This window comes from Bombus bifarius, unplaced genomic scaffold (genome assembly GCF_011952205.1).
Source record: "Bombus bifarius isolate JDL3187 unplaced genomic scaffold, Bbif_JDL3187 scf7180000007973, whole genome shotgun sequence".
NCBI classification, from domain to species: domain Eukaryota; kingdom Metazoa; phylum Arthropoda; class Insecta; order Hymenoptera; family Apidae; genus Bombus; species Bombus bifarius.
Window position 1 is genome coordinate 3,710,827 of NW_022884359.1, and position 14,600 is coordinate 3,725,426.

The 14,600-nt window shown below is 41.9% G+C and overlaps 1 protein-coding gene across 2 annotated transcripts in view; it reads left to right on the plus strand.

Annotated features, from left to right (window-relative positions):
• LOC117216753 (aryl hydrocarbon receptor protein 1) overlaps positions 1-14,600 on the plus strand; it is a 156,182-nt gene that overhangs the window by 52,292 nt on the left and 89,290 nt on the right. For both annotated transcript variants that reach the window (XM_033463736.1, XM_033463738.1), the window contains exon 2: positions 7,809-7,999. In XM_033463736.1, coding sequence (XP_033319627.1) covers positions 7,809-7,999 — 191 coding nt within the window. The remainder of the gene's footprint in view (positions 1-7,808; positions 8,000-14,600) is intronic.

Here is a 14,600-nt window from a genome sequence, read left to right on the forward strand (position 1 = left end):
ATGCGATTGATGGTAAATTGTAAAGTAAATATTTCAAAATAATGTTTGCAAAGTCATCATTTTTCTATGTTTTCAAATCGTTTGCTCACTTAGATCTGACGATGACTGATTTAATTCCACCGCGGTCTTCCAATTTTTCTCTCTTCGTTTTTAATAAAAAAACGATTCCGATTTCGATTCCGTCGAAAATGAGTGAAAAATGCGGTTGGGTTAAGCGGGACAGAGACTTTGATGTGGAAATTTATGTAGTTCGTCATTAGATAGATTTTATATCGTACGAAACTAATTGTATTTTAAAAATCCTGAATATTATGGCTTCGTAAAGAGACGAGTTTTTGAATCTTCTGTTGAATTCGAGGACTTCGGTATCGAACTTCATCGGCTATAAAATGTGAAAGAAAAAGGGAAGTGGAGGTTGCGGACAGGTTCGATGTCCATGGTGAAGAATGAAGCGCGAGGGAAACTGACGACCGCGAAAGCGGCTTAACAGCTGCATTTGCATTTTCGTTGTCGAGGTCTCTTTGACGAAGACCACTAATTCTGGCGTCGGCCGACATATGGTCGATTATTCGCCACAGGATGTCGAAAGTCGCTCCGGCCGGCATCAGCGGCGCGCTCTTTCTGGTCGCCGCTTACGAAATACCACGTTGACAGGCGAATGCACTTCCGCTCGTTTCGAGTCTCCGGCGAATTCGTTGCGTGGCCGCGGTGTGCCTGAAAATTTCCGTGTGTCGCTCGAAAAATCTCCTATGAAAGAACAAATAGAAAGAACAGAGTTTAAATACTACAATTCTCTAGTATTTGTATATAATTAGTTCTAAGAATTGTGGTTCTAACAATTTTCTAGGATTTCTGCGATATATTTCTGAGAATTCTATTTAATAAACTTTCCCCTTTATTATTAACGTAGTTTTAACCTCCGTGAGGACATTATTCTGTAATTTTGCAATTCTTAGAAATTTGGATCGATAGGTAAAATTACATACGGTGGTTCTTAAAATCCGCACTTTTATCCGGAATTTAACTGGATAAATTTTAGGCGAACGAGGAGTGATTTCTGAGAATCTGAATTCTCTGTAATTATTAAAAAAGAAAAAAAAAAACACAGAGGTAGACACACGTCGTTTCCGGTGAGTGTGGAACGAAATTTTCATTTTTCCATTAAAAGGTGATTATCGTGAGCCAGCAGCCGGCTGAATCGTTATCTGCAACGCGGCGACTCGTAATTCCTTCGCCACGTGACCGATACTCGCTTATCGTTCTGCGAGATCCGATCCGATAAGATCGATTTTCGAGAAGCCGACCACACGAAACGTAATTAATAAACGACGATGAAATGCTACTCGACGACAACTTCTGATTAATTATTAGCCGTATTATGAACTTTTACAATTCATTCGCCTTGTAGAAAATGATAAAAGTCTCCGTCACTGTACTCTTAATCCTAAATTTATTTCCGTCGTTTAAAAGTCTCCCCTCTTACCCTCAACTCAATGAAGCAGGCCTTCTTCGCCCCCTTATCAACGCCAAAAAATTCAACATCTTCTAATTAATTATCAATGGACGAAGAACGTTTATAAATAGATTTATGAGAAATTTAAAGATGCAAAACTGTGTGGAATGCATACGATAAAATATACACGATAAAACGAATGAAATATTCAAAGTATAGTACTCTGTGTAATATTGTAGGATATTTAACGAGAGAAGGAAAGCCTCCATTTAAATTTCATTTCTTTAGTCGCGATCCTGAACATATGTAAATTTACATAAATATCCGTGGTACAATTATTCGCCTTATTATCAATTTCTGCAACCCGTTTCGTCTCTTCGGGACAGCGACAAAGGATTTCATAGCTATACTCTTTATCCTAAATTTATATCCGCCATTTAAAAGTCACTGCTTCACCCTGTATTCGACAAATCTAGCTCGTCACCCCGTATCAACCCCAAAGAAATCGAACTCTGTTTCCTATTTCAACCCCTGAGGAAACCGAGCCCTGAGAGGTTTACGGCTCGGTTCAAGGTCGATGCCAGGCATTCCTAGACGCCACCCCCATCCCTATCGCCGTCCAACCGAGTATATCACCATCCCAGGAAACGGGCTAGCATCCCTTGCGCGGTGGGAGCTTCCATTGCTGCCCCATGCTGTCTGCCACCCCGGAACTTCACTGGTAGAGCGTCTCTACCCTCGAAAATCCATAGTGGACCCACCCTTCGTGGCGCCTGCGCGTCTCTCCTCGTTCCGTTCGAACGATCAACCCCCTTTCCACCCTCTGTTGGGTTGGCCTCTCTGCTCTTGCGAAGAAGGACGTCAACGAAGCGACCGAGCTTGACGCGGCGAGCCATTAAAGGGCCGAAGGAAGGGACGAAACGGATACGCAGACGCTGCTGGCCCGAATAAAAGGGTGGACGAATCGTAGGGATACGGAGGATAGAGCGGATATAGTTGGGGGCAAAATGGCGAACTTGTTCATGAAATTTCTCCTTTGATGCTTGAAACGTTTTTTAAATTTTGGATGTTGGCCTCTTCGAACGAGGATTATAAATCGCAGGCAGAATTCCAGAGATTTATAAATTACAGTTTAATCACAGTTGCTTTGATGTACTTATTATGTATTATTATATTTTACTGTAGTTGGAGGCGAAGGATTTTCCAAGGGTGGATGGAAACGAGAAATTTTTCGACGAACCGGTCCTTCGAGTCTCGAAGAATTTTAATTCTGACGTGCGGAAACTTTCGAATGACTCGAGAGATTTACAAATCGCATTGTGGAAATTTATTCTATCGCCGGGGAATTTTCTTTACGCAGATAGATTTCACCGTGTGAACAGAGATGGGGAATTGTATAGAAGTGGAACTAGCGGGGAACTAAATTGTAGAATCTTTTAACGAAGTGGTTTCTTCTCGAAGAATTTTCCACTTCACTCGAAAGATTACACGTCACAATTCTCAGATTATTCCGGTATTTATTTCGCTCTACTTTACACCGAGGAATTTTCTAATTTATGGAAATTGAACAGCCCACTCTAGAGATTTTTAATAATTGATAAGCTTTGTGAGTAGTTCGAAGGTTGTCTCGATATTCATTCTACCGTGGTTCCCGCTTGCATCGATCTCGAGGGGACATTGAGTATTTGCCGAAAAGCGAGCGTGGTCGAGGGTAGACTAATCTAGAGAGGGATTCGTAGGGTTGATGGATTCGAGGATAGCGTGCTGGCCCGTCAGATCGCGCCACCTTTGATTCGTGTTATTTAATTCTAATCAAACCAAGGCCTGCTTCGTATTTGTCCTACCTCGTGAAACAAATAATATAGTTTTCCTGGAATTTCATTTTCCAGCCGAAGTATGCTCAGTCAGGATTTTCTACGCAGAGAAAATTTAAAGTTTCTCCAAAAGAAGATCCTGTTCCTTCGAACGAATCGTTCGGAGGTTCCTCTGTAGGAAAACGCGATGAAAGTAAGGTTTGCCAACGAAGAGAAGACTGGAAAATCGCTATAGAGCCTTAGGGTAACGATCGCGATAACGCAGCCGGCCATTAAACAGCGGCCTGAAGTATGCGCGCACATTTCGAATGCGTAACCGTGTTACGGTTCGTAGGGTCGACATGTATGTATCTACGCAATTGGCCTAGCTTGGCTTGCTAGAAGGGTTCAAAGGGATCATTTATCGCCTTATCACCTGGTTTCGCTAAATATACAATTACTAGATTTTGCTCTGTTTGCAATCTGATTGGATGCTCTAGATTCTTCGCGTCCTTAAAGTCTCTTCGCTGCATTTATGCATTTGGGTTGTTTGGTATCAGGTTATTGGATAGGGATCGAAAGCTGGATTAATCGATAATATACTAATAATATAATTCGTTGAATTCCAATGAAAAACAACCTCTCTTATTAATATTTTGTAATACAGGAGAACTTGTCGAGGGACAAACAATTTATATAATTGGAGTTCGTTAATTTGCCTACTCACGTTGTGATAGGTGGAATCAATCGGCAAAACTTCAGTTAGTCGGGTATGTTATTGAAGTTCGATATTTATGAGAATATTCTATTTTATAATATTAATTTCCGATATAAATATTCGTTCGGAGAAAAATGATTTGATTATTCCAACGACCGAATAGTCAAGGTTTTAGCGTATTATTTTGCGACAAACTGGCGATAAATTCGAATGCAACAAATCGTATAAAGTCGCGAAACAGTCTGAACGATCCCAATGAGAGACAATTACGTTCTAATTGCTGCATTGTCACATCAGTTTCATTCTCCTATGGCGAACTTGCGGTTTGAGGACGCATTGAAATGCAGTTTTCTGCCGCGCAAAGTGCACGGTTCGCGTTGCTTTCTTCCCACGCTGCAGCAGAACAAAAGTCGGTTACGTAAACGCGTGTCTCATTCATCGGTTTCCCCCTGGGACATTGTTTCGCGAAATCTATAATTTATTTTTCCCATTTTTGCCTCTCGTTTTGTTCATTATACGTCCGTCATCGTGACACGGTCATCGAGACACGCTGATCCAATCGCCGACCATTCATATACCATGTATACACGTACTTGCATCAACTACCTCATGCTCCACTGAATAGAAACTATGTATGTACTGGATTGTTCAGATATCTCGCATTTGATGCAAGTGGAAAAAATATGATCGAATGAAATGTCATGTTTTGTTTTCAGTTGAATACTAAGAAAACATTAATGAGAAGGATACGGAATTTGTTAATTCGACGAGGTTTATTTTTTAACGGGGCAACGTTGTCCCTCGCGTATTCACGAGGAGTAAGCAGAAAAACGTTAAATTTTCATTGGAACATTGAATTTCGTTCATTAAACGTAACATAGCCACACTGTCATTTGTTTCTCAATTTTCATAAAATTCTTTTAATTACAAAGAATTTGTCACAGACTCGAAGCAACTGATCGTTGAACAGGATGAAAAGTCTTTTGAAAAATGATCTCGTGATAGTCGAAGCCCGGTAGTTTGACAAAATGTATCGTTTAAGAAAACACTCTAGTAAAATAAGAAGTTTCTGAACAATCTGATACACGAATTTATGACACGATGGAAGTACCTTCGGTTGGAAATATCTTTAATCGCTGGAACTACTTCGACGCAGTTCGACCGAGCTTCGCTGAATTACTCCATTCGTCGTTAGTCTTGACGATTGCAATTAGTGTCATGAAATTACACGGAGTTCGCGATTCCGTCCTTGACGAGTTCCTTGAATGCACAGGACGCGTCAGGCGATCTCAGGTTTAGCCAAAGAATTTCGTGTCCTCTTCGAATCGAATCGTCCCAGCTTGGAACGATCCCCCTCTTGACAGATCGAGAAACAGAGCTGGACAAAATGGAAAAGCAAAACCTGGGGAGAAAGGGTAGAAAGAAGAAGACGGTAAAAAAGAATGGAGACAGAGGAACGAAGTGGCACGGCCCACGTGGCACTCCTTTCCTCCCGTCCTCGTCCCGATAATTAACCGTGTTTTGCACGCCGGGGAACGCGCGAGCAGCCGCGAAAGAACAAAAGGCCGACCGTGGGTCCTAATGGTATCTGAATGAGACTATTCCTCGAGGACCTCCGTCCGTTCCTCGTCCCGGATAATGGATTCGGTGTCATCTAATAATTAATAGAGTTCTTCTCGGTGCTGCCGCGCGCACTCGTAGGCACGGACCGCCTCGTATGTGGACGGCAATCTCATTCATCACGCTTTCTAACCCCTAAGCATTTTAATTAAGGCCATCGCCGTTTTTCCCTCCACCTTCCTTTCCTTCTTTCCTTCTTTCCTTCTTTCCTTCTTTCTTGCCCCGATTGTCCCTTTTTCCTTAGTGGCCACCTTTTGCTCGCGATTCGCGTGCTTTTGATAAAAGGAAGGTTGCTCGGTGGATGAGGTACAGAGGAATGATGGATTTTGATTAAGACGATGGCATTTTTTCTTTTTCTTTTCTGATTGGGTTATGGCGGAGATGTTTCGTTAGGTTGATATTGAATTTTATCGAGATATAGACTAGATCTCAACTGTTTGTTTGGAAGATGACCGGAAGAATATTTGTCTATCGAAAGGTAACGATTGTTAGAGTGTTTGAATTGTATATTTATGGGAAAATCAATTTTTACGTGTGACGCAATACTGATGATTTTTTTTTTTTTTTTTTTCTAGAAGTCTCGGTTTTTATGAAATGAGAATTTATGATATCTGGAGATACAAATTTGCGTAAATATCCGCGGTTTAATAGTCATTGTTAAGCACGAGATCGCCATAGGCCGCGGTGCTTCAATGAGGTTCGGTACTCGTTCGGCATGGGGCCTCACTCCCATGGTGGAAGGTTCAATTAAACAAACAGTTTGTACTCGATCCGTAACGCTTGATTTTTCGTACGTGTTTCGTAAGCACACATTGGCGTCGATACCTTTATCCCTTGTGCCGAGGCAAAATATCCTATCTTTGTATCTTTTTATATTTACACTAACATTTATAAACAGGAATTTTCATTGTGACGTATTTATTGGTCTACGTTTGTGCAAATTCATATGTTTGTTAACGCAACTGGGAAAATAAAACCTAAGCAAAGATTTATGTATGAAGATTCTTCGTCAGTATAATAGATAAAAATTGCCCAGAAGTTGAATTGAAAAGTACAGGAAAATGATGACATTATACGCGCTTTTAAATGTGTTTTTAAATGTTCCGTGGAATTTACTATCGTTTGTCATTTTCTTACAAAGTAGAGTATTGGTTTCATCCGTATCGTTTAGTGGTTGGTTCAGTCCATACTTAGAGAAAGTGTAATTAGTCAGTTTGATTTCTGAGAAGTCGAATCATTCTCAAATATATCATTATCAAATGTAACATAAGCAACTTTGGTTAAACTCAATATTTTCCTTTATTTCACCGAACTTGTTTCGAGCCAATGATTTACAAAGTACAGATATTTCTTATCTTAATCGACGAAAATACTTGTTGGAAAAAGATATTCGCGCAGTGGTTACGCCATTGGAAGCTGATCAGACCACCGCGTGGTAGTCAGCTTCCACATGTCATAATTATCAAACAATTTATGCATTTTATGCCCCGTTTGCGGATAAACCGAAGAAAGAGCGAGACGAAAGTAGGAAAGGTAACGGTGGAACGAAAGAAAAACGAATGGAGGAGAGTGCAGATGCGAGAAGTATTTTGTAGTAACTATACTTATTCCGAGGAATTCCGGACTGTTGAGTGGGCATATCGGTCCGCAGGGTTTCTCCGCGTGTCAATCAACCCTTGGATAGTGGTTGCCTTTAATTATCGAGATCCTTCGCTCGTAGGCCGCCTGTTGTTCGAATCTCGAAGGTGGCCGAGGAATTTCTGCAACCAGTCGAACGTGAACACCGTAGGATCGACGATTATCTCCATTACTTCGGCTAATTAAATCGACGTGACGTATCAGCTTTTTTTCTCTCGTCAATTTTTCATTCGAAGAAATTTTCGCCAATGATAAAATCATGTGTCGTATGTTAGCAGAAAAGTTCAAGCGTAGTTCCTTCTTATATTTGCATTAGGTTGCCACTCGGTGAAAAGTTTAACATGAAATTCTAGAAAGAGACATTCTTGCTGATTTTCTGCTATTCGTGTCGCTATATTCCTCCCTTCTATTTTCTAGCGGTATTTCTCATTTACAAACTGGCCTTTTTATAACCAACTACCGTAAAATCTATGATTTTGGACAGCAATTAAGAAAATAGGTAACCGAAGAAACGCTGTAATTGTAGCAGGACGAAGAAAACGGAATTAATAAGAAAAGCTGATATATTTAATTGTTTGTTTTATAGCTTAAAACCACCGCAAAAGGATGGGGTAACGAAGTCGAATCCCAGCAAACGGCATCGCGAGCGACTGAACGCCGAACTGGACACTCTGGCATCCTTGCTTCCGTTCGAACAAAATATTCTCAGCAAGCTTGACCGACTCAGCATCCTCAGACTCAGCGTCAGCTATCTTCGAACGAAGAGCTACTTTCAAGGTAGGTCTCTAATTAGGTGAATTATTTTCAACAAGAGCGGCGATAAATCTTAGTTTCACTTATGAATATGATGAAACGTTGGAAAAAAAAGAGCATGTATTAAGAAGATGATTAAGTAGTTGATACGTATTATTAACTACGAGAAAAGCGTCCGTCGTGAAGATGGCGGTTGGATACAGAGATTTCTTGCGAGCCGCGTGCTCTCTGGCTAAACATCGTTGCGCATCCAGGAGCATTAGCATCCTCGAATATCCCCGCGAACACGCGATGCTGTCGTTACTCTGTCTCCGAGGAAACAATAAGATTCAAAAACAATGGCTGCTGTTCTTCCGCGATCCTGCAATTCGTCTGTTCACCGTCAAACTTCTCGGTCTCCTCGGCAACCATTGTGATTCACGCCGCTATTGTTGGATTATCGCATTGTGCAAGATGTTACGGAGAAAGTGGTCGACTATGCAAATGCATGCTTTTCCTATTTTTCTCGTTTTCTTTCCTGGATTTGGGAGAAGACTGGAAAAGTTATACAGAGATCGTATCGTTGTTCTTTACGTTGATGATATGATAAGTACGAGTAGACCGCGGATTTTTATACATTTATGCATTTATGGAAAATTTGACGACGCAAAAGTGCATATGACATGCAAAAATATAGAAAATATTCAACGTATAGTACTTTTTACAATGCTTGGTAGGTTAAGCAATTTTCTACTCAAATACTGCTTCTTTTTCTTTTAGTTACATTCGTAAAAATACGAATTTGCATAAATACCCGCAGTCTAATTACGTATGTGATAGATTAGAGAACTCTTGCTTACATTTTTTCCCTCTGGATTTGAGATAATAAAATATTTCACCAGATCGTATCATCCCTTTTACGAATACACTGATTTATACATTATTTATACATTCGTGTATATTTCAGATTATTTTAAAATCATGGTACTAGTAATAATCGTTATAATGTAACTTTTCCAGTTTGAGTTATAACTGTTACGATCTCCGAATTGATACAAGACGAAAACAAAAAAGGGTGACATTCGATCAATTTTACCGGAGAGATAAAAATTTACACATTTATGGTTACGACATAAGGAGGCAGATATTCTAACGACATGAAATATGGTTAATACAAATCGTCTGCAGGCGGTAAATCATAAAGGAATTCTAAAGTTACGAGCTAGAGAAGATTGAAATCGCGCTAAATGCAGTTAAACGTCAGTGCAAATTTCCATATCGATTCCGAACGGTTCCTGGATAGACGAAAAACGAGCAGAGCCGCGGAACAAGCTGTTCTGTATAGAGCATAGGCAAGGTTTGCCAATCAATAGCCTGAAAATCCGTCGTAAAAAGATAAGCCCGGTTATTACGAGAAACTCGCGGCGCTCATTTGCCCGAAGGTTGTAATTTCTGTACAAAGAAGAGTTTATAATCCGTTCGTGACGCGGAATCGTAACATTGCTTAACCCATTTGCATTGCTTATTCATAATTAGTCAAGATATCCGCGCGGCTATGACATTTTTAAATTTTAGGTCAGCCCAGATACCGTCCCGGTTATATAACGATACGCTTTGCCAGAACGAACAGCGGATAATTTTCGTTAGAATTCAATTTACTCGTCTCAGTTCGATCGAACTTGTCCGTCCGATCTCGATGATTCGATTTCACCTTTGCCTCGTTCGAATCGTTTAATCGAACGATTGAGATAAATTGATCCGCATCAGCGTGACCCAATTTCTCCTGGTTCCATCGCAGGATTGCTAATGGCGTGACTGTTTAAGATTACAGTCTTCAAGGTTACTTTACTTATCGTTATTTATTTAAAAAGCTGGGCAAGGGCAACTCGACAGACGGTTCGCAAGGTAAATTATAACTTGTAAATGAAAGGAATCAGCTTCAATTCTTTAGCAGAGAAATGTGTGCGATACAAGCCAGGATAGGTACAACGAAGTCATAGGTTAAGCCATCGAGAAAGGACACGTACAAAACTTGGTATTTCACATTGGTATTGTATATTTTACTTCCTTTAAGATTTTTTACAATACAAACGAAGGATTATTTACTTCTAACGGCATTCTATTTTCAAGAAGAGTAATCGATAATGTTAACTAATATTTTCAATCAGTTGGAACATGACGAGTTAGGTGTTGCACAGTAAGACCCTGATTGTCGGAACCAATAATGACACACGCTGCTAGGATAGTCATCAAGTTGATTATCAGTCAGTATCCTCGTAGAACGAGAAAATACCATTTATTTTTATTTTCTAAACAGAAACATACACTTTTGGAGAAATATGAAAAATTCTTGTTTCTCGATCTGTCTCACAAAGGTTCGTCCCCAAATTTTCCATCGACTCATCAAAATGGTTCATCGATGCATATTCCAACGATCAAACTTTTACTCTATTGCTATAAATCTTAACTGCGATATACCGCATACAGTACACTATCCGTCTAGCAAAAATTTAGAAACTTGTTACGACCCTGACCAAGGATTCCAAATCGAGTAGAAAATTCTTCTCGTCGAAGGAAAACAGAGGAGGAAAGAGAGAGAGAGAGAGAGAGAAAAGAAAGAAAGGGGTCAGAATTATGCAACTGCATCGGTGGCGGCAGGAGCGCGGCTTCCTGCGCCGCGGGTGTGCAATCTCATCTGCAATCGCAATCAGGTGGAGGCCAATCGAAGAATCGCCGCGGAATAATGGGTAGACGTTCCTCTTTCTTCCCGTCCATTATCTTCCTCCCCCGGTCTGGAGTCGCGAGAAGGCAACTCCAATCTCTCACGACGAACGTGCGCGGCCTCTAAGTGTGTCCACACGAAACCCTCGTAATGCGGCTTCTACACTTTTATCGATTTAACGCCGCTAAGTACTGCGAACCTGGCCACGGACGATCGCTCCCCTCTGCCGCCCCTCACAGCCTTCTTCGCGAGGGAAGTCCCGATGATACCGGTGTCCCGAACGCCTCTTCCTTGCTCTGTTCCTTGTCGAGCGCCTTGGTCGTCTCGATCGATTCATCTTGGTCCCTGGCTTGGTCATTTGGATTTTTTTCTAGATCGTCTTATTGGACTGAATTTTGTACAGGTAGTGGATGAACTATATTTAGCAGCACGTATTTTAAGCAGAGAAAGATCATTGCAGGATCTACTCTATCCTTCTGTTAAAATTACCTTCGAAGTTACTTTCGTTGTTTCGATCGATTTCTCTCGATCACTCGTTAGTTGGATCTTTTCCTGGATCGAGTTCTGAGATAATTTTGTACGAAATTCAATCCACATAGACAGGATCTTTGGAGGATCTACTTTATCCTTCTGTTGTAATTAATGGACGTAGAATGGTCCTTTCGTATTACGGTAATTTATATGGAACTTGTTGACATCTTTTCAAGATGGTATAATTGAACGGTTTCGTATGACAATTACGATTGTACAACACTACACGTTGAATTGCGTTTTGAATGCTGTGTAAGTCCGTAGAAGGATCTTTGGCTTTAGCTTCCTATTTAAGCTAATTAATGGGCATATCAGTAATTTATTTCTCTCGTGGAAACGCACGAGAAGCGACGCAGAAAATGTATGCGTCAGTAGCGTTACTTAAACATTCCTCCTTTTTAAGTCTTTTACTGAAGCGCAGGCAAGTAAAAACACAGCAGCGTGTATGCGTCAGGAACAGTGCAAGTTGCTCGGTGTAAAAGATCAAATATCCACTGGCTCTTGTCATCCCCGTCCTGGTCGCTTAACTCTACCCTTAAGAAATCAACTGAAAGAATCAACTTACTCCTTACGCACGTACTCCTCAATTTCCTTCAATCGAAATCTCGAATCCTGTTCGCCCTGGTCGTATCGTGTCCCGCGTAAGTAGCGAGGACGAAGCGACGCGACGCGTGGGTCGCGGCGTATGCAAGGTAATGGACACGAATCCGGATCGCGGGGCGCGCGCGACCGGGAATGCGAATGCGGGAGAAGATCGGGGAACGAGGAATGCGAACGCGAGAGGACACGCGGTACTTGGGAGAAGGAGCCAAGCACTCGCGTTCCGTCCATGCTCCGTGTGGTGTGCCTTTACGCTGTATGTCGTGTGTTGTGTGTTGGAGAGCCGTCGAAGAGAGCGAGAGAACCACGTCCCGATATCGCGGATCTCGCAGTATATCACCTGCGGGCCACAAGAGGTTGGCCGGCCTCTACTTAGCGCTCTTGTTGCTACCGGCGAGCGATCCTGAGAGCGAAGCCACAGCCCAGCCCCGGGCATTGTTCACACCGTTTTAATAGGTATTCATTGTCGGACCTCAGATCTTTTCCGAAGACTCCCGGGAGAGTGTCGCCCGATGCCCCGATACCTGGGAGTTCTTGTGCATTACCAGCTCACCTGGTCCCCTCTTCCTCTCGGTCACCTTCTTCCACTTCTCTCGATGTCGGAGTTCTTCCCTCGGGTTTGCGCGCAGCGGCTCGCTAATTGCGAAAAATGCGTGCCATCGTCTAATAAGGGAAGCTTCAAACGTGCTTCTCGTTGATTTCGATGGAATTTGGTGTAGGGAATAGCTCCACACGTGGATTAAATATTATCGTACGTAGAACGTAATCTTAGCCGCGGATCACGACCAATCAGTTACGAGAAAAATTCGTTTAACGTTTGGAAGAATCGTATATCGCTGTGTATTCAGATATTAGATAAGGACAAGAGTAGAGGGCCGGAGATTTCATTTTCTTGCCTTTATCGCAATGCCAGAGTTCTTCCAACGGCCACGGTATCGCTAATTGTGAAAAACGTGTTCCTTCGTCTGATAAGGAAAGTTTTAGACACGTGCCGTGCACCAGAAATGGATAACATTAATAATTCGATCAAAGAATCGAATATCGCTATTTAAATATTGGAGCCTACGAGGAGACTATAGCGACACGGATATAAATTGCAAGAAAAAGATTCCGAAGAAATACGGGTTGCTTCTATTTCCCACAGTACAATTCCAGAAAGTCTAGGAAAGGAAAAAGGAGAACCGGTCCACTATGTAAATTAATTAGCCTCTTGGTAAACGCGCTGATTTTTCAAACGGGGCACGTGGTGCGTCCTGGCCTCCGGTCAGCTAGCAGAAACAACAAGAACACAATGACAAAGAAGAAGAAAAATACGACGAAGGGGAGAGAAGAAGAAGAAGAAGAAGAAAAGGAGGAGGTGGCGAAGAACGTTGCAGGAGATTCAGATAGCGGATCGTGGGGGTTGCGCCTCTTTCGCTTTTTTACTGACGCTTACCGTTCCTTCTCTCGCGTTTCGCCATTCTCCGTAGACCCCATAAAAGGTCCAAATCGACGAGTCTCGGTAATTAACCTCCTCCGCGTCGATCTTATTGCCGGCAGTCCCGTGTTATGTTTCCTCGCTTTTTTTTCCTTCCCTGCTCCCGATTCAACGCCACCTTTTTGATGGACTAATCTCAATCCGAAGTTTTCTTCTATTTCTACCTCATTTTGTTATAACACTTGCAGGATTTTTCCATTAAAAGACTCTTAAAAGAGTAATTTTAATTGTCCAGCTGTTTGAAAAACGTACATATCTTAAGATATCGTACATCGGAAAATAAGTACACACTGATCGATAGATAAAATGTTCTAGAGAAAATCTACGACGTAAGGCAACTTAAAATTTCAATGGATGAGCGTTCCAGGAGATGGACTATCGTAAAATCCAGCATCCACGGAAGAAAAAAGAAATTGTCTGGGCCGGAAATCCTTTTTGATCGATGCTCCTAAGCAGCATGGCAAAGCGTCGCGTTCAACAGTGCAAAGAATTCATTACTTTCCCGCTAACGTCGCGTCGTTACTCCACGTGTGCGCCAGTGGTTTTGATTAAGGTGTCGGAGGGTGACGAATTGTATAATGAGGATTTGATGCCCTCGCGCGGTAAGTAATTAGTCCACGGAGATTATTAATGTCTTGAACTAACAATTTCATCAAGGACCTTATTCCGCTCGGACGCAATTTCGTCCTCTCCTCTTTGTCTATCTGTCACACGCAAGATCAAACTCCAATTATTCCACCAGGCAAGCCTCGAACCCTTAAACTGTACCTCTCCTACTTCTCACCATCCACCACTCTGCGCGTTCTTCTTTACGCGTTACTCACGGTGTTTAAAGGAATCTTGTCAAACGCTTGAAATTGAAGAGCTTTCTGATAGAATGGCCCGTAAGACAAAATTGTGAAGCAGCAAGAGTCTATCTGAATAATTTCTACGAATATCCGGTTAAACGTGAAATGGAACGAAGACACCGAAGGATAATTTAGACCTCAGTTAGACCTTTAGAAACGAGGGTCTTGAAACGCAGAATCGCCTAACCGATAATAGTTGTGAGAGCAGCTTGTATCGGCCGGTCTACCCCCGAAACGTGACTTGAAAACGCATAACATGGACGTTGATGAAGAGATACACATCGGAATAGTTACCTTCTCATCATTACGACTCATTTACATTTTTCATTTTGACCTGACACCTGGCGGGAAGGAACAGCAGGAGAACCACTGCGTGACGAGAGAAACGAGCGAGGGGAATTTAGAAAACGCGAAGACACACTGGGTCAACGGCGAGTGAAGAAGGCAGAAAACGAGGAAGCAAAGCAA